This window comes from Leuciscus leuciscus, assembly GCF_965113295.1.
Source record: "Leuciscus leuciscus genome assembly, chromosome: 24".
In the NCBI taxonomy this organism is placed as follows: Eukaryota; Metazoa; Chordata; class Actinopteri; order Cypriniformes; family Leuciscidae; genus Leuciscus; species Leuciscus leuciscus.
This window is the reverse complement of record NC_138723.1, coordinates 26,055,904-26,076,200: the sequence shown is the minus strand read 5'-3', so window position 1 is coordinate 26,076,200 and position 20,297 is coordinate 26,055,904. Positions and strand designations below refer to the sequence as shown.

The following is a 20,297-nucleotide window of genomic DNA, read 5'->3' as shown; positions in this document are numbered from 1 at the left end:
TGGGACATGATGTCTGCCCTCAGGACCGGAAGCGCAGCTACAAAGCAGTGAAGTCATGTGAGGAAGGGGTGACATCTGGAGAGGCCCTCGCGGCCTTGGCTCAGAACTCAACATACATGCACAATGTGCTCGGGCCTGCCTGCATCTTCCTCCGCAAGGGCTTCGCTGAGAGCCGGAAGGCTGTACGTAAGTCTGGACATGCACATCTACACACATGATAATGCAAAACATGTTCTCACTTATCTTCTTACATTTCAGAATTCAGAAAACACACTATATGCATTGAATATTAGGGAGTAAGTGCAGTCATCATCACTAAATAAAGTTGTATTATCCTGAAAGAGTTTAATTTGCAATATCGACTGGCTGACTTTACGCTATAAAATAAATACAAATAATACACGTTAATAGTTTAAATATACAAATTGACAAAGTTTGTATATACAGTTTAGTAGGAACTACCAGAATCAACTATTCCAGAGATCATGCAATAAATGTAAAAAATATTTCAGAAATTTAATCTGTACTCGGAAATAGTATCCATAAAAATGGTCAAAAAATACAGAGATCATCTGTAAATGGGTATTTGACATCCCTTTTTCTGTGATGTGACATGCTATATTATCTAGTTTAAACAGCATTTTGCCAGTTAATGTGTTATTATTTATGTAAACAGCTTTTATGAGCTCACTGAGAGATTATTTGTAGTTAAAGTGGACTAATGAAGGCAAAAGGATGGGGGGAAAGCACATTATAAATGCAGCAGTGCTTCCGCTCTGTTGAATCTTAAGCGATACAGCAAAATAAATCCTATTTTACCCGAGTTGTGAATGTGAGTTCAAAGTATGTATTGAATATGATACAATATCACATAGACTGTATTGAATGTTATGACTGTGTACCACCGAATAATGGCAAGAATTGTATCTACTGACTCTATGAACATTGCAGTCTGATTCACAAATGAATGACTCTTATGACTCAGTTCTTTGAGTCAGAAACATACAGCGTGACCAATGTAGTGTAATTGCCGAATGAATGACTCTGATGAGACGGTTCTTTTAATGAATCAAACATATATAGAGCGACCAATCTGATTCTCAAACTAGTGACTCTCATGAGCCGGTTCTTTTCAGTGAATCAAAAACATATAGCACAACCAAATTAGTCTGATTCCTGAAAGAGTGAATAGGAGCTGGTTCTGAATTGACTAAAACAGTGTCTGATTTCTGAACAAATGATTCTTATGAGCCGGTTCTTTTAATGAATAGCCTAGTTCAATGAGTTACTGGTTTGAATCAATCGGACAATTCCTTCACTGAACTAAACCCATTTAAATTCACACACACACACACACACACACACACACACACACACACACACACACACACACACACACACACACACACACACACACACACACACACACACACACACACACACACAGAGAGAGTTATGAACAATATTCATATAGTTTTTGAATATATACATGTGCAAAATATGGTAAGCACTGATACAATTTTGAGGTACACAAGGCTGTTTCTTTTTTCAAATGAAGACATTTTGCAGACCGCCATAAAGAAGCAGTGCTGCGTGCGTGTTTATGTATGAATCGCAGGGATCTGCGTTTATTGGTCACGTGATTGAGTTCCTCTGCAGGAGGGTGTCAGAGAGTGTTTGGAGGTGAGCCCTGTGTGTGTGCTTGTGTTCGAGGAGATGTGTGGAACAGGGAATGCTGGGATCAAATAAAAACTAACTGCTTAAGCTGATTATGAGAGATCAATCCTGAGTTTATATGTGCTGTTCCAGATTACTTAATCCAAATGGGAAGATCGAATTAAAAATTCAGACATAAATTCCCTTAGAGACTATAAGGGAAACCATGAAAAGGTTGGGTGTATTAGTTTACATGTGCCATTGTGATCCTAATGCTGTAATGAGTTTCTGCTTCTCACTAGCAGGGAATGGTGCATTGAATTAAATGACTGGATTCTTCACAGTGGGAGAAGGATGCAGCTGATGTCATCAATGGAACAAAACTGCGCACATTTGTGTGGATTGTTGTTGATTACTTTGTTTATTTTGTTGCAGAACAGAGAGCTGAGACCAGAGGAAATGGATGGTAAGTTCTAGCTCATTGCTAATAATCAGAAATGTTTCTTGAACACAGCATATTAGAATGATTTCTGCAGGATCATGTGACACTGAAGACTGGAGTAATGATGCTGAAAATCCAGCTTTGACATCACAGGAATAAATTGTGTGTGTGTACTTTCTTTTTACACTAGTAAAAAGGACAGTTGTCTTTCTTGCATCTATAAAACCTGAGATTACTTAAAACACTGTTATTTTGCTGCCTTGAAAACTCTGGACATGCAAATCTAGTTTTTGAGTATTCAACATTCCAACCTTTAATTCCATAAGCATCTTTCATAAAGCATTTTAATAAGACAGAGATTATCTCACCCTCCGTTCCCTGCAAATGCATTATAAATAAGCCATTCATAGTAAACATGCAGTTATTAGATTGATTGTTTGATATTAAACTAAACTGAACTAGAGTGTTTTGATCATGAATTTCTGGCATTCTCACATGAAAATTCTCACAATGAAATTTCACTGGATACAATGTGTCAATCGTTCGATTTAAATTTGAAGAGCTTTTATTTCTTTTCGAGTAGAGAGGGTTTGCAGAGAAGTATTTAGTTACAAGTGTTTTGGTCATTCATAGATACATTGTTGTGCTTTGTAAGTGCTTTGCAATTGTCTTCAAAATTGATTTGCATGAGGGAAGAATGTACAATAAAATATTCTCTTTTCATCATCTCCGACTCCCTCTCAACTGTCTTCTTTTTTTTTCCTGACCTGCTTTCCATCTTCACAGAGCTACGAGAAGCCTTCAAAGAGTTTGATAAAGACAAAGATGGCTTCATTGGCTGCAAAGACCTGGGGAACTGCATGAGAACCATGGGATACATGCCCACTGAGATGGAGCTCATCGAACTGAGCCAGCAGATCAACATGAACCGTAGGTTTTCTTTAACATACATGGCTCTGTTTGATGCTGCCTAGGAAGCTCACTAAGTTCTGTGTCCTCTGTCTTATAGTGGGGGGGCATGTGGATTTTGAGGACTTTGTGGAGTTGATGGGCCCCAAACTTCTGGCTGAGACGGCGGATATGATCGGAGTAAAGGAATTGAGAGACGCTTTCAAAGAGGTGAGTGAGGTAGAGCTACAGGATTTGCAGAAATAATCAAATTGTAATTTTTCTTATAAAAATCGTGACGGTGATTTAAAAAAACATTACAGCTTTGCTGTGCTTGTTTTTAGGGCTGCACAATTTGGCCAGAATTTTGAAATTATATATCGGTATGGCTTTAAAATAATAATTCTTCTTATTATTAATTATATAGAAATATAAAACATACTAAATAAAAATTAAATAAGAAATATAACTAATATAATATTTCACTGCACATAAAATGGAGTATTTAAGAAAAATATGATAATAAATATTTTATTTTACTCTTTTATTTTAAAAATCTAATTGCTTTTTTTCTGATAAAATTCCAGTTTTGCTGTGCTTGTTTGTAGGGCTGCACAACTAACCAACATTTTGTGATTTTATATCAGTATGTCTATAAAATAATAAGTATTATTATTGTTGTTGTAGTTGTTGTTATTATTTTATAGCAATTATGAAACAATAATAATAAATTATGATTATTATTATATTATTATTATATACTATTACTATATTTGATAATATGATAAATAATATGATAATATAATTATTTATTTTACATTACAACTGTAAAAATCTAATTGCGTTTTTTCTGATAAAAATTGCTATTGTGATTTAAAATGCAATTTTAAAAACATCCCAGGTTTTTAAAAAAACACCAAAAACATCCCCCCCCTCCCCTAAAACAAAGGTTTTAAGTCAGTTATTTTATATATTTTGCTGTAGTGTGTCAGTAGGAAATATCAGTTTACATTTCCAAACATTCTTTTTGCCATTCATTGTAATAATCCAGTGAGATTTGTGTATGCACAAGGAGTCTGACAATAGCCGGTATGATCTGATCTCACCATCATCGAGTCCGTCTGTGATTACATGAAGAAACAGAAAAAACTGAGACATTAGCATGCCAAAGACTTTTGCACAGTACTGTATTTCATTAAATCTCAGCCTTTGTGATGAATAGCTCACAAGTGAAATGACAGAAAATTAAAAACAAGTGGAAAATGAAGAAATAACATGAGCAAATAACATGTACCGTTTCTGTGTAGACTTCCTGCTTTCTTTGTAAAACACTATAAAACTGCTTAAAATTGCCATTCAAAGCAGGATGATTTGGATCCAGACATGTTAGAGAACACTCTTGTTTTGTTCTCCTTCTCTCAGTTTGACACTAACGGAGACGGTCAGATCAGTACAGCAGAACTCAGAGAGGCCATGAAGAAACTGCTGGGCCAGCAGGTGCTGTTATTTACTATGCTGAACCATCTGAAAGCTTTTAACTCTCCTCCAATTCTCTTTTCATCGCTTTATTGATCCTCTTTCCTTCAGGTGGGTCACAGAGATCTGGAGGACATTCTGCGGGACATCGATTTAAACGGAGACGGGCACGTCGACTTTGAAGGTGAGCCACCTTGTGTTGATTTTGCGCTGCTAATCAGTAATGCTAATTTCACTGCTGCAGTGTCTATACTGCGCAACAGCTTGATGCGGCCGGGGAGAAAAATGATCCGTCCGCTATAACCCAAAAAATATTAGATTCACTTTCCCTCAGTGTTTCTGCAGTGAAATGTAATTATAATAAATCATAATTCCAGGGTAAATCCCAAATTTAATGATATGTTTGTTCTCTTTTTGTTTTCAAAGTTATTAAAGTAGCAATCAACAGATTGTCCTTGTGCTTTAAGAATAAAAAATACATCGATACTCTTACGTTCACAGCCCAAACTAACCAGACCATGGATCATTCAGAGGGAAGATTGAAGAAACCTTTACTAACTTAAGTGGACTTCAGGGAAAAATGCAATGCAAAAGATAGGACTGAGACAAATGATCCCTATTTTTGGATCTATTATTATTTCTTTTGGCGCCTGTTGCTGTGAGCCGCTGTGTCACACAGTTTAGCTGCTAGTGAATCTCATCATGGTGAAGGCGGTAAAGTGACAGTAGTAGAGCTGTCAACCAGATTATCTCTTAACCACGGGATTATTTCACCTCTCAGATTAACCACGCGCAAAAAGAGCATGAAAACGGGAAGGACAAAAATAGCTAGCGCTGTTACTCCTGTTGATGACTGGAGGTGTGACAGTTCAACGTCCTCTTGCTGTATTTTGAGCTCGGGCTAAATTTGACTCATCCGGGGTCAGTGGTACATTTTATTAGATTTTTGCAGAGGAAATTTGTAAAGCAAGAATTTATAGAGCAGTGGTTCCCAAATGATGGGTTACGACTCAAAACTGGGTCACAGACAGCAAGGGGAAACAATGCCAAATGTAAAAATAACACAAGGCAACATAATAATAATAATAATCCACAGTTTGTACAAAATAAATAGACATGTCAAGTTCAAAGGGGGAGAAATATTATTGTTAACAACAAAACCTTTGTGAGGGTTACAAATTAAACTTGAACTATAACATGAAGAAGAATGAACTATAAAACTGTTTTTTCATTTTAATATAAATTTATGGATATTTGTGTGTGTGGCCTGGTAAACCCTATGTTATGAGGATAAAATGTCCCACAAAGATGGCAATATTCGAAATCCTTGGCCTTGTGGGGACATTTTTAGTCCCCATAAAACATGAAAACACAAAATGATTGTGTGTGTGTGTGTGTGTGTGTGTGTGTGTGTGTGTGTGTGTGTGTGTGTGTGTGTGTGTGTGTGTGTGTGTGTGTGTGTGTGTGTGTGTGTGTGTGTGTGTGTGTGTGTGTGCTAAATTAAACCACTTTCTGGTCTTTCTTCTTCCAGAATTTGTGCGAATGATGTCTCGCTAGAGGAAAGGTGGACAAACCACATCAAAAAAGGGATCTCCTGTGCTCTGACATAGGAAGATGAGGATGGAGGAGAGGAAAGATTAGGAGGAAAAGGGAGCAGCCTCACAAGAGGAACTTCCGGAATATGACCTCTGACCTCAAAGCACAAATGAAAGAACTGCACTGTAACCCTCCATGAAAGCTTTTATGAAGCCCAGAAGCCAACAGGACGCTCTTGTAAAAGAGATTCTTAATCTCAATGTGCTTCTTTTCCTGGTAAAAATAAAGGTTAGAATAACAGTGGCAATGAGAGGATGCCTCACTAATACTGTGATCTCTGATATATATATATATTTGTGAAACGGGTTTTTAACCCCATAAAAAGCCTGCAATGTGTCTGATGCAAAAAACGCCCCGAGAGCAACCTTACAAAAAAAAGCGAGTGATCAAATTGCTGAGTTAATAAGCATCAAAATATCCAGTATACTTTTACTGGCATCTCACACCTACTTTGTGACAGTAGGGTGCAATAACATTGCTGTTTCATATTTAAGCTATTTATTAATATTTGTAAAGTATATAGAGATGAGTGTGTATAGTTTCCCTTTAAAAGACTCTGGCTGTTTTACAGTAGCCTATGATATATTAGATTATCACAAAGATTTTATTTTATATATCAATGTACTGGGAAATGCTGGAAATCTTTGCTATCAATCATTTGCTATTTATTGTACAATACATCGGACCTATGCACTACTGTATGCGTGGACATATTTTTGAAAAAGTTGAGAAAGATTTGCCATAAAGAAAACATTAAACTGCCCTTTTTTGCACATTGTCCTTGCATGAATGCTAGTGCTGATGCAATTATGAGTCAACACAGCAGAGTAGCCTACTGTAAGCATACTTTGTGTAGTTTTGTCCTGTATTTAAATGTTGTGAGTTTAGTTAACAGTCAGATGAGCGTCTTTGATCTTAATTCACTCTTTGAGAATGTGTGTGTGTGTGTGTGTGTGTGTGTGTGTGTGTGTGTGTGTGTGTGTGTGTGTGTGTGTGTGTGTGTGTGTGAGAGAGAGAGAGAGAGAGAGAGTGGATTGGATTTCTTGTATCTTATTTGTGTGATTTCAAGTTTGTCTTAATTGAGTTATTCTATGCATGCCAAAACAACTTTTTGTAGAGTGTAGATTTCATTAAAGAGTTGTGCAATCAAAGAGTCTGTTTTACCTTGTATTCTTCAAACACCAAGACCAAACAATGAAAATAATAAAGCAATTGAATTACTGACCCACATTTAATGTCGCAAACAGACACATTTTATATCAAAGGATAAGTCATATGTACTCAGTGCAATACATTTTTGTTGTTATAATATATTTCATTTCAAATGCAATCACCTACTGTTACCTGCATGACGCATAGAGTTCCAGCTCCAGCATCTGGCCAGAGATGGTTCTGCATGATGGTATCCAACATTTAATTTATGAATGTCAATTTCACAATCACAATGCTCTCTGTAATAGGAATGACACAAACCATTTTTAGAAGGTCAGACTGGAACATAAGAAGCACTCAAATTTTACCGTATAAACATTTGAAATGAATCGGAACTGGTTAACTTTCCAAAAAAAAGAAACTCTTGAACAAAATTTTCACACTTTTACTAGATTAATTTATCTACCAACAGTGGGGAATTCATGAACATTTCCACCGCATTATTTCCATAACATCACATGCACTCTGATAACATTCTCTGGTGAAACTTACATTTTAAACATTTCTATAACAAAATGGCCAACTTATTTGTTTAAGGCTATTCAAATTTGCCTTTTTTATGCATTCTAAATACATCCGATTAAATAAGATTTTCACACATTGCTCCATTTGACAAATTAAAGCTAGTGACACAAAGATATATTTACCTTTTTGGTTTTTCTTTCTTGTCTTTATCACAGATGTCTCATTTCATCTCAGGAATGCTCTTTACAGACACTGTTGTCTCCTAGGCAGTGACCAAGTACGCTAATGTTTATTGGGACAGAATTGTTAGATTTGGTGGAAATTACACCACTAATAGAACCGTTTTATTTCATTTTAAAAAATCTAAATACATACATACAAATCTAAATAAATAAATAAATATGATCGTTTTTCAAGAGTTTTTGATGGATTGACGAGTTTGAACGGTCTTGAACGGTCTGGGCAAGAGTCAATTAATCAAATCTACATAAAATGCATTTTAAAAGTTTCAAATTAAAAGTATGGTAAGTTTACAAGACAATTTTAGTGTGATTTTTGTATAGCCTAACAACATGGAAAGTGGACTATTAGTTTAAAAATATAGGGCCTAAATATTTGTAACAAAATATTATTAATAATGCAGACGCCACAGGTCTAGAATCGGCTATCCCCGCAACTATTTATTCCCGAAACACGAGCGCACCATAGACTGTAAAAGAACAACTGCTCTGAGATCAGTGGTAGGAGGGGCAAACATCCTCAGTCCACCGGAAGCGGAAGTTGTGGATGCTGCTGATCGAGCAACGCGCCGCTACTGATGCTTAAACTTGTTGCATAACAACAACAACAGCAGCGTGTCGCGTTGCTAAAATGTCAAATTAGTATTTAATTGAGAGGACAAATCAGCATTTAAACGCCATCTTCAGGGAACAGGTCAGTATAAACAGCGGGTTTCATACATTTAGACGTTTGGGAGTTTAATTACGTGATTAAAGCTGTTGATAAGCGCTTTAGCATCCAGTCATTTACACCTCTTTATACAAACAATGTTTAATACAACTGCAGTTTTAACCCATTTATGGTTCATTTAAGATCTAATAAACATTTATTTCAGACGTTAAGATGAAGATTATGCTTGAGGTGTTATAATAGTGATATTTAGCTTTTAGAGTGCTGTTGAATTGTCCGTTACAATCCGTTAAATACTCATTGTAGTCGTTTAATAGTGTTCATCAATACATTTCATTACTCTGAATCTATTTCTGCTTTAGATGATTAATCATAAAGGGGGAAAAGCCATTTTATTTATTGAATAATGCCAAAATATTTGATGTGGACAGTTGTGAATGGAAGCATGTGGGTAGCAATATTACATTTGAAATGTAATATGCAAAATGACAATGCAATATGTAAAATGGCAATGCATTTCTGTATTTAAATTTACATTTGCCACTTCATACACTAGTTTTAATATGTACATTGAATACATATTTTAATGCTTTATAAGTTGCTAAATTAAAATTAAAATGTATTACAGAAATTATTAGATGTTTAACATGTCAAACAAGCAAAAACTGCAGCACAATTATCATTTAAATGTTTTTATTTATTTATTGCATTTACACTCACAATTGAGACACTTGCGATTGCATTTTCATTAAATGTACCGCAATGAATGTAGCAAAATTCAGTGTGCAAATTGAAAATACATTCTGAGCCGATCAATCATTGCGTGAAGTTGGCCCCGCCCCCACCGTCAAGCATTGCGTGAAATTGGCCCCGCCCCCACCGTCAATCACTGCGTTAAGTTGGCCCCGCCCCCACCCCACCCTGTCAATCACTGCGTGAAGTTTGCCTGGTTGGCTGGTGACGTCATAGTCTATAATTCAGTGTTTAATATAAAAATAAAAAAAAACAAGCAGCACAAACAAATTTTTTACCAGCACAAAACAGCACAGACAAACAAGACTATTTTGCGTGAATTTGGAGCATGTGGGGGGTTGGGTGACCTCAGAATGACCTATAAATATTACAAACAAATTTTTTTACAGCACAAACGAAGTAAAAACGATTGAGCCTATTTTGCCGACTTTTGCATTGGGTGGGGGCGTGGCCAACTTCATGCAGTGATTGACAGTTTGGGGGCAGGGCCAATTTCACGCAGTGATTGACAGGGTAGGTGGGGGCGGGGCCGGGACCAACTTCACGCAGTGATTGACGGGGTGGAGGCGGGGCCAACACCACGCAGTGATTGACGGGGTGGGGCTCAACTCGTCTCGGAATGTATTTTCAATTTGCACAGTGAATTTTGCTACATTCATTGCGGGACATATAATGAAAATGCAATCGCAAGTGTCTTAACTGTGAGTGTAAATACAATTAAGATTTTTTTTTAATGATTTAATTGATCATTTTGCTACAGTTTTTGCTTGAACATGTTAAACATCCTAATCATTTCTGTAATACATTTTAATTTAGCAACTTTTAAAGCGTTAAAATGTATTCAATTTACATATTAAAACTAGTGTATGAAATGGCAAATGTAAATTATATAATTGAATTATCATTTTCATTTTGCACCAAACGTTGCACAAATGTAATGGAAAATGTAAATTTTAATACAGAAATGCATTGCTATTTTACATATTGCATTGTCATTTTGCATATTACATTTCAAATTGAATATTGCTACCCATATGCATCCATGATGTAGAACTCTTCAAAAACATTTTCCCCTCCTTTTTTCCTAGATATATCAGAAATGGGAGTGGACGATGATGTGAGACAATTTCAAGTAGGTCATTGATGAAGAAATATTCATTCCAAGAGACTGTGAAAGGAGCAAAGATTGAGCATTTATGCACATTTATTTATATTTCCAACACTCTCATTCAGGGTTTTCTTAACCCTGATGTGTCCCGCAGACATGTCTGTAGCATCGTAGGGTGTTCATTTGATGGATATGGATATAAAATGATAATTTTCCCCTAAATGCCCATGAAGGCTGTGTTTCAGCGGAGGCTTCAGAAATTGAGGCACTATAGAGGAATCCATCAGTCTGAGTTTAGGTAATCTCGTCACTTTTAAATCGTTCCTTCCCTGCGTCTTGGTCAAGATGGAGTCCTACCTCTTCCCCTTCGACAGCCTGATCTGTATGCTTCTGGGCATTTCCTTCACGGTGTGGTTCACCCTTCTGCTGGTGTTCATCATCGTACCCGCAATCCTCGGCGTGTCTTTCGGGATCCGCAGACTGTATATGAATTCCCTGATCAAGCTTTTTGAGGTGAGTGAGACCATTTACAGTGATTATCTCATGATTAAATGACTGAACAAGAATATCAGTGGAGCTGTGGAAAGTTAAACCAGGTGAGATGGTCTGTTTGTGGTGTAAACGTCTCATAATATAAGTTGGAAGGTCATCCGGGGAGTCTTTTGCTCTGTGTTTTACTACTTAGTTCAGTAGTCAGCACTCTCTCCCTTCACTAAAGATGCCAGAGGCTAAAAATAGAAAAACACATTCACGTTTGACTGAATTAGTAAGTCTGGAGGGTCTGGCTGTCATTTGACTTTGCCTCAGACTTTAACCTGTGCTGTCACATATTCTTACATGCATTGTTGATGCAGGAATCTGGCAGTTTGCGTTGGTTTAAATGTTGGTTTAAATGTGTGAACTTTACTCCGGAAACGAAAGTATTCGACTACTCGTTTTAGAAAGTGTTTTTTTTTTTTTAACCACATGAGAGAAATAATTAGTTTTGCTTCAGATCATCAGCATGTAGCTCTTTGCTTGAATTTATATGAAAATATAAGCCTAAAAAAAAAAAATCAGTAATTGTGAATCCCACATTGATGGGTCAGGTACATTACCATTCAAAAGTTTGGGGTCAGGATGATTTTTTTTATCTTTTGAAAGAAATAAATACTTTTTTGAAGCAAGAATGCATTAAATTGGCCATTTAGGTGACAATAAAGACATTTATATTTATTCATCAATTGAGCATAATAAGAAATGTTAAATAATTAGGATTATTAGAATAATTTCTGAAGGATCATGTGACCCTGAATACTGGACTAATGGCTTCTGAAATTTCAGCTTCTTCATCATAGGAATAAAATATTAAAATAGAAGGGTTATTGTAATAATATTTCACAATATTACACTGTTTTTTTATCAAATAAATGAAGCCTTGGTGAGTATAAGAGATTTTCACAAATATTAAAACAACTTGAAAATAGTAGCTTGTTGAAAAAACATTTGATTCACAGGTAGGTGAATTCATTTATGAATTAATTTAAATAATTCTGGTAACACTTTATTTTAAGGTGACGTAGTTACACGATACTACATGTACTTACTTACTCTAGTAAATTATGCATAATTACATGTAACCCTAAACCTAACCGTAAGTACATGTAGTTAATTAATATTACTCAGTACTTATTTAAGTTATTACAATGTTACTATGTCACCTTAAAATAAAGTGTAACTGTAATTCTTAATTGTAATACTGCAGTGCACATTTTGGCAATTTAGTAGGTCACCTGTGTGTTATGTGCACACAGATTGAATTGACATACTGTTCATAGTATGCATACCGTATCCTGTAGAAACAGTTAGTGTGTTAGTATACTGTTATAGAAATAACCTATTCCTATTGCGTGTTTCCATTCAGAAATGGAGAAACGATGGTATCAAAGATATCACACACTTTGGATAACATGAAGCAAATCATTAGGTCTAATGCACAATTTAATGCAAAAAGATTTTGCTCGCCTACAATGTAATTTGAAAAATTGAGATGCATTATAATCACTTTCTTGATTCTATCAATTAAATTCAAATCATGATGTGCCTAAATGACTGATGTGATGTAGTCACTCGTTCAGACCGTCTCCAGACTCCCTAAGAACCTCCAGATGGCTGTTTTTCAGTGACTAACTTCCACTTACTCTTTTGTCCGGTGACCCTGAACAGGGGAGCAAAATTTAGTCTGACAAGCAGCTTGACTGTTCACTCTTTCCCCATCCCGACCGTGACATCCACAACTCCCTGAGTCACAGCATCATCAGCAACCACGAGAGAGTCACTGTTTACTTTCACACAGAGAAAGGACATCTTTCCACACTCGGTGCTCAGCTGCCGTCCTTGCTTGACTAATCCACTTTTAATGATCCCTTAGGGAAAATTCAGATGCAGCGACATCAAATGTTGAGTGCACACCGCACACATGTACATGCATGTGCAGGTATACATAAACAAGGCAAAATATGGCAGATTTGTACAGGGATTACGCAAGTGTCTTAAATTGGTTACAGGAAGTAAAGTCTAAGGGCCGATTCACACAGAACATGTTTTTGCTGTTAAAAATGTGAGACCCAGGTCAGTGGAATGAATAAAACAATGGAAAAACACGTTCTGTGTGAACGGCTGCAAAGAACTTCATTTTACACATTCAGTATATAGATTGTATTAGTATTGGCAGAGTTATCTGTATTTTACAGATTATTTTTGTATCAGCAAAATCCAATATCGATCAACTTCAAATTCGTACATATTTCGATACAAGTACATAAACCAATTTCAATACAAGTTTGTTTAACTAAGTAAAATAATCTAAGAGACATGATTTATTTTTGAGATTGTATGAGTTTTTGCATGGACATACAATATTAATTTTTATTTGTGTAGGTCTTATAAAATATGTGAAATTTGATTTTAAAAACTATGCACTACACAGATACTCTGTATTTAGTTCAGTGTGATGTGGCAGGTTTAAGACAAAGCGGTTCTTTTAGCCTGTTCATCTCAATCTGAACTGATTCTTTTAAATCAAGTGCTCTGGTTTCAAATAGGTTTTATAGATTCCAATGTGAGGTTGGTATGAAATCAATCCGATTGATGAATCCGAACAAGGTGTTTACATGAATGATAAATAAAGTAATCGGGTTGATGTGCGCTATTATATGTCACAAGTTTCAAATCGGATCTGATGTTTTGACATGTGCACACTGCACGAATATACAGAGTTTCCCGCTTTTCGCGCATAAATATTCTCCTCTATTGGTTCTTTATTTGTTTTAAAAAGCAGACGTGATATTAATTCGTCTCTGGTCATAATTTAGAGCATATTAACCGTTTTGCCGTGCTGCTTATTGATCACGCAGTAAAAATGCCCCTCCCCGCGGCCAAAACCAGTCGTCTGTGGATGAGAATCCAAAACAAGCACTGGTGGGATGTTGTCCTGCTTTACTTCACAGACGCGCGAGTGAAATGAGAATTTTAGAATGACGGGAAACGTATTAATATGACACTTTATTAAACAGGAAGAACAGCTCGTTCCGCGCGTCATACGTCATTGCACAGGCGCAGTCCTTTCAGTTTCGGTTTTCAATCCGATCAAGTGTTTACATGTTCTCTCGATCGGATTACAAAAGGGATAAACCACCCCTTTCAATCCGATCGAAATTTCATTCAGATCGAGCTCAATCGGATCGATTAAGGTGTTTACATGAAGGTTTTTTAGTCCGATTGAGCCGTCAATCCGATTATAAGTGTCCATGTAAACGCAGCTATTTTTACTGAATCATCATAAAGAACTGGTTCCACAAAACGATTCATTCATTTTTAAAGTTGAACTGTCAGTGGATGGTGTTCATGGGCTCATATGAGGTTTTCAGGGGCTTTGGCTGAACTCCAGGTCTCCACAAGGACACATGGATCAGCCGTTGTGTTCTCCTCCCCGGTGGCTGTATCTCTGTGGAATTGGCGCCCCAAAGGCTGTTTATCGCTTGAATGTTGTTTGTTTCCCCATCCTCATGACAGCTGGGTGAGTTCTTTTGGGGTCGCAGACCAGCCCGCCATTGGGGATACAAAACAAATGTAACAAAAGGAAGATTAAGTGATCCAATTAAGTCTCATGTCATGTAATTCCATAATGAAACACGTCCATAACGAGATGAAATGGTCAAATAAAATAAAATTTTCACCTTTAATTTGGACAAATACCACAGTTTGAAAAAATCACTATTTTGCGGCTTTGTTACTGCGATACTACAATGGACACTGCAGGATACTGTTCTGAACCATTACAGTGTGCAGTTTATTTCATTTGTTCTTTCAGTGGGCGACCTTAAGAATGGAGCGAGGAGCCAGAGAGAAGAATCAGCATCTCTACAAACCCTACAGCAATGGTGAAACACTAAAAAGATCATTCACATGAGTTCCCACCAACGTCATATTTTCGACATTGTCGTAACCCTGCTCTTTTTTCCCCCCACAGGGATCATTGCTAAAGAACCAGCGTCCCTCGAACAGGAGATCCAGGAAATGAGGCGTGGCGGTGCAGAGCCTGAGTTTGACATGTCTGACATCTTCAATTTCTGCCGGCGAGGCGTGGAGAGCATCGTCGATGACGAGGTGACCAAGCGCTTCACAGCGGAGGAGCTGGAGTCCTGGAACCTGCTGACCCGCAGCAACTACAACTTCCACCACATCAGCACCAGGCTCACGGCGCTCTGGGGGGTGGGCGTGCTCATCCGATATGGGTTTCTTCTGCCACTCAGGTGAGAGGGAGATCGATGGATACTGCATGAATGCTTTGTGGACGGATATGGTTGGTAATCGCCAGAGTAGTGGTTTTCAAATGGGACTATTAAATCAATTAGACGTGATGAACTGGCTCTGAAAAGATTTTGTTTCGGTTCCAGCTTGCAGAAATATTAGCAAACTGATGGAGCCTAAGTGAGAAATAGTCGAAGTTCTGTGTGGCCCGATTCCAAACCTTAAAAACAGATTGGACTTTAAGGATTCACCGGTTTTAAACTGTCAGCACTTTTAAGGCATCAGCAGTTTTAAGGCCTTACGGTGCCCAATGCTAAGTGCTCAAGGAGAAACGGACACCTTGTATTTTTATTCAAAAGAACTATGCAGAAAAATGCTGTTCTAATCTCCACTAGCCCGATTACTCTAATGCAGACATAATGTTTGTGTAGTGATTGTTAAGCTGTGTCCTTCTTAGATCTTGCTTTTAACATTTGCCGTGTTGCTCTTACAGGGTCACGCTTGCTTTTACTGGTGTCGGTCTTCTTGTGGTTCAGTCGTCAATCGTTGGCCTGTTTCCGAATGGAAGGTATGTCCGGTACACTTCTGAAGGTCTGAGGGCTGTTGAGTTGGGTTTAAAGGGATGGTTCGGGGGAAAATCAACATAGGGTCCTTTGCACCATGACCTCGAGCCAAACAACCTTTGCCTTTTTTCCCTTGGTTGAACATTATTAAAGTTAGAGCTTATTTAGAGATATCAGCCGAAAGGCTTAGTGCAGGCGCTAATGGATCTAAGATTGTATCTCATAAATTACCACACTAATAATCCCCAGAATGGTACCAAACTTCTACAGTAGTACAAATAGGTTCTGTACTGGTGGCTTATGCTACCGCTAACCCGGACGTCGAGGTCACTTCCGTGATTTGGGAAAAGACCGCAAAAGTCCTTACGTCCTTAAGTGACATTCATTGTGATGCAAATAATAATAAATGCTTTTCTATTGAAAGAATCCTGAAAACTTTATCTCTGTTTCTACCAGTGTTAGCAGCACAAGTGTTTTCAACTGTCATAATAAAAACAAATGTTTCTTGAGCAGCAAATCAGCATATTAGAATGATTTCTGAAGGATCATGTGACACTGAAGACTGGAGTAGGCCTAATGATGCTGAAAATTCAGCTTTGATCACAGGAATAAATTTAATTTTAAAATATATTCAAACAGCAAACAGTTATTTTGGGTTGTAAAAATATTTCAAAGTATTACTGGTTTTACTGTATTTTTTCCATCATTGGAATAAATGAGCATTTTCTATTGTAATATATTATGAAATGTATATCATTTACTGTATTTTGAATCAAATCTTTTTTCTAAAACATATGAAAATCTTTCCGACCCCAAACATTTGAATGGTAGTGTAAAATCAATCAAAATTCAATCAAGAGCTGTATAATAATAATTTAACATATTAGAAAGTGTTTGTCTTAAGTAATAAGATATAAACACATGCATATATTGGCTAGTTGATCTAAACATTCTCAAAAACCCATTAAATCTCTTGTTCCAATGTAAAAGTGGTTTGTTTACAATGTTTTCTGTGCTCTAATGTGCAGAATGAAGAATTATCTCAGCGACAAGGTTCATTTAATGTGTTACCGGATCTGTGTAAGAGCCCTCACGGCCATCATTACCTATCATGACAGGTATTGACACACAAACACTTCCATATTCCAGTATTAAACATTATTATTAAAGTTGTCATGTTGCTTGGTGACTACAGCTACACATCTGTATGCCTGTTGCATTGTTTTATTTTCCATATTTCTTACTATCCACTTACTTTTTTTTTTCCTTCAAGTGAGAATAAACCCAAAAACGGAGGAATCTGTGTGGCCAATCACACCTCGCCTATCGACGTCATCATTCTGGCCAGTGACGGATGCTATGCTATGGTAGTGTGATGTTTGTGTTTATGACTTTGGTTCAGTATTGATGTTTAATGTAATATGAGTCCTCCGGTTCTACTCGCACCGCTCTGAGCTGGCCTCCATTACACTAGCAGTTAATAATTGTGTGTGCATCAGGTGGGTCAGGTCCATGGTGGTCTGATGGGGGTCATTCAGAGGGCGATGGTGAAGGCCTGTCCTCACATCTGGTTTGAGAGGTCTGAAGTGAAGGACCGACACCTAGTGGCCAAACGGTAACAGTGCATTTACTGACATGCATCCATTTTCTTACATTTACAATTTGAGCATTTCTGTTTGACACAAATTCAAACAAATATTTTTTTTATATATATATAGTTTAAGTGACCACGTTGCAGATAAAAGCAAACTACCAATCCTTATATTCCCAGAGGGTGAGTGTTAAAACTTCTGTTTATAAATAACCATTTCATAGACTGAAGTATGTGGAATAAATCAACTTTTTTTTTTTTTTTTTGAAGGAACTTGTATAAACAACACTTCAGTCATGATGTTCAAGAAGGGAAGCTTTGAGATCGGCTGCACAGTTTATCCTGTGGCCATAAAGGTAAGAACAACCTCCTCTTTTATGTTATACGTTGACTTCATCGTTATAAAGCGGCTTTAAATTGCTCTGGCTGTTGTTTTGGCAGTATGATCCTCGCTTTGGTGATGCGTTCTGGAATAGCAGCAAATTTGGGATGGTGAACTATCTGCTGCACATGATGAGCAGTTGGGCCATTGTGTGTAGCGTCTGGTACCTTCCACCAATGAGCCGAATGGTGAGGGGTGAAGCTTCAAAAGAGATGGAAAAACTACCATTCAAAAGTTTGTTTTTAATACTTTTATTTAGCAAGGATGAATTAAATTGATCAAAAGTGACAGTAAAGACATTTATATTAATAAATAATATATTATTATAGACTAAAATAGAAAATAGTTGTTTTGGATTGTAATAATATTTCACAATATTAATATTTGTACTTTATTTATGATCAAATAAATGCAGCCTTGAGGAGAATAATACTCAAAAACATTAAGAAGTCTTTCAGACCCCAAACTTTTGAATGGTATTGTATTTTTATTTTCCCCAAACCTTTTTGCCACCCCTTCATTATATTTAGGTGAGTTTTATTTTTCCAGGAAGGAGAGGACGCTGTGCAGTTTGCCAACAGGGTTAAAGCAGCCATCGCTAGAAAGGGAGGACTGGCAGACTTGTTATGGTTGGTTCCTCTTTAAAAAGTGTCAAACACAAATGTAATATGAGTTGGGACTTGAAGAACACACATGGACATTTTAAAATGGAATAAAGCTTAAACCTTTTGTGCTCTGCATGTTCACAGGGATGGTGGACTGAAACGAGGGAAAGTCAAAGAAGTTTTCAAAGAGGAGCAGCAGAAACTTTACAGCAAGGTTTTAGTGGGCAGCAGCGAAGACCGCAGTCGCTCTTGAAGAGATGCAGCTCTGCTTGACTTCACACGTGCTGCTCGGCCCTAGACTGGCCCCCTCCTGAACCTGCTCGGACACAACTGTAGAACTGAGCCGATGAAGTCATTCGTGAGCCGGTGGGAAAGCTGTGTCGCCAGACCCTCGGCTCACTGCTGCGCCTCAGGAGCTTTTGCATTGTTGCACGATTGTCTCTGTTGCTTTCAATTCCTGGGCTGATAATGATTTCCGTTTGGAGTGAGAGTTACACATGGCATACTTGAGTGAATTATTTTTTTTATATTTATTTATTTTTTCCTTCACAGTCTGTTTCAGTTTTGAATTTTTGTGCTCTGTTAATGTAATGCATGATGTCCCAGGAGAAGAAAGAGTGGAAGAGTTTGAAGTGATTTATTTAAGATTGTGTAAAAAAAGTGAAGGGATGATGTGCGTAGAACTGTAATGTTGGTAGAACCATGAAGAACAATGTCTGTTAAGTGTTTAGCTGCTCAGATCATCTCCTTATGGCAGCCTCTCTAGTGTGCTGTTTGTTCTTTTTTTAATACAGTAGTTTTTTTTTTTTTACATTGTCTTCGTTTACTTTTTAATTTATACAGTCAAACAGTATTCATTCAAACGCTATTGAAAGGTTAATGTCTAACCATTCTGAAAGGACAATGTTTTGTTTTTGTTTCAAGCAGGTCAAGTTTCTAATTTAAATCAAGACCATATAGGGCCTGATTTTCGTCAACAATCTCTTAAGAATTTTCAAAACAGAACACTAACTATCTTTGTTGGGATATATCCATAATGTGTAGGGCAGTGTAATGAAAAGGAAAATCATTTAAGTTAGAATGGCGGGTCAAAGGGTTTCTAGACCTCGTACTTTTTTCATTCCACTGACCTTTGTCTCATGTTTTTATCAGCAAAATACATTCTGTGTGAACTGGCTGTAACGCAGATCTATACAGAAAAACTTTTAAAGGGGTGGTTGATTATGATTTCACTTTTCTAACTTTAGTTAGTGTGTAACAACACATTCTCACCCACAAATCGTCACTTTTTCGTGCTTCAATATCCGACGCACAAAGCACCCTTTAGCGTCCATATGTGACGCCTCGGTTATGGGTAGGTTTAGGTATGTGGTAGGGTTATGCGTCTCATATGGACGCTAAAGGGTGCTTTGTGCGTCGGATATTGAAGTATGGTTGAAAGTGACGAAAAAGTGACGATTTGGGTATGAGAATGGGCTGTGTGTAACGTTGCTGTTTGATCTGCAAAGTTACAACACTTGAAGTTCAAAGCAAAGGGAGATATTTGCTTTTAAGAAATTGCTTTTTAAGGACTACAACAAACGGCTGGTAGGGACTACAGGACATTCCTCCCGGGTTAGTGACATCACCAACCCCAGAATTTACATAAACCCCGCCCCCGGAACACGATTTAATGATTATCAAGACAGAATATGCTAATCAATGACAAGAAGATAACTACTCATAAGCTTCATAAATTCATCAACTAACCATTCAGAAATGTCCTGTTGCTTTTACATGTCACTTCTTGAGTCTCCATCATTATCTGACTCCGGTTTGAACATAAAAGGCTAAAAGTTTTTTAAATTTTCAGTGCATGTC

The 20,297-nt window shown here is 37.2% G+C and overlaps 2 protein-coding genes across 5 annotated transcripts in view; both read left to right on the top strand.

Annotated features, from left to right (window-relative positions):
• cabp1b (calcium binding protein 1b) overlaps positions 1-7,203 on the top strand; it is a 29,775-nt gene extending 22,572 nt beyond the window's left edge. For 2 of the 3 annotated variants that reach the window (XM_082157873.1, XM_082157874.1), the window contains 7 exons: positions 24-182; positions 2,092-2,122; positions 2,885-3,028; positions 3,108-3,217; positions 4,409-4,483; positions 4,574-4,646; positions 5,994-7,203. In XM_082157873.1, the coding sequence (XP_082013999.1) occupies positions 24-182; positions 2,092-2,122; positions 2,885-3,028; positions 3,108-3,217; positions 4,409-4,483; positions 4,574-4,646; positions 5,994-6,019 (618 nt within the window). In that variant the 3' untranslated portion in view covers positions 6,020-7,203. The remainder of the gene's footprint in view (positions 1-23; positions 183-2,091; positions 2,123-2,884; positions 3,029-3,107; positions 3,218-4,408; positions 4,484-4,573; positions 4,647-5,993) is intronic. The other variant, XM_082157875.1, reaches the window with a different exon arrangement.
• A 1,306-nt stretch (positions 7,204-8,509) lies between these two features.
• gpat4 (glycerol-3-phosphate acyltransferase 4) lies at positions 8,510-19,245 on the top strand. 2 transcript variants are annotated; one of them, XM_082157858.1, is made up of 13 exons: positions 8,510-8,668; positions 10,486-11,018; positions 14,857-14,926; positions 15,016-15,298; positions 15,790-15,864; positions 16,888-16,977; positions 17,133-17,226; positions 17,359-17,474; positions 17,578-17,633; positions 17,721-17,806; positions 17,892-18,066; positions 18,363-18,461; positions 18,582-19,245. In XM_082157858.1, the coding sequence occupies exons 2-13, from the start codon at positions 10,851-10,853 to the stop codon at positions 18,593-18,595; spliced, it is 1,326 nt and encodes a 441-aa protein (XP_082013984.1). In that variant the 5' UTR covers positions 8,510-8,668; positions 10,486-10,850; the 3' UTR covers positions 18,596-19,245. The 2 variants fall into 2 exon arrangements, with proteins under 2 accessions (XP_082013984.1, XP_082013983.1); XM_082157857.1 differs by having other exon boundaries at positions 8,512-8,668; positions 17,892-18,020; positions 18,382-18,461.
• Positions 19,246-20,297: the final 1,052 nt, after the last annotated feature.

Excerpts from the sequence above, each read along its gene's own strand:
- gpat4 (XM_082157857.1), top strand. The coding sequence starts at position 10,851 with ATGGAGTCCTACCTCTTCCCCTTCGACAGCCTGATCTGTATGCTTCTG. Across the intron at positions 18,021-18,381 it reads TTCCACCAATGAGCCGAATG|GAAGGAGAGGACGCTGTGCA; the intron begins GTGAGGGGTGAA and ends TTATTTTTCCAG. Across the intron at positions 18,462-18,581 it reads GGACTGGCAGACTTGTTATG|GGATGGTGGACTGAAACGAG; the intron begins GTTGGTTCCTCT and ends GCATGTTCACAG.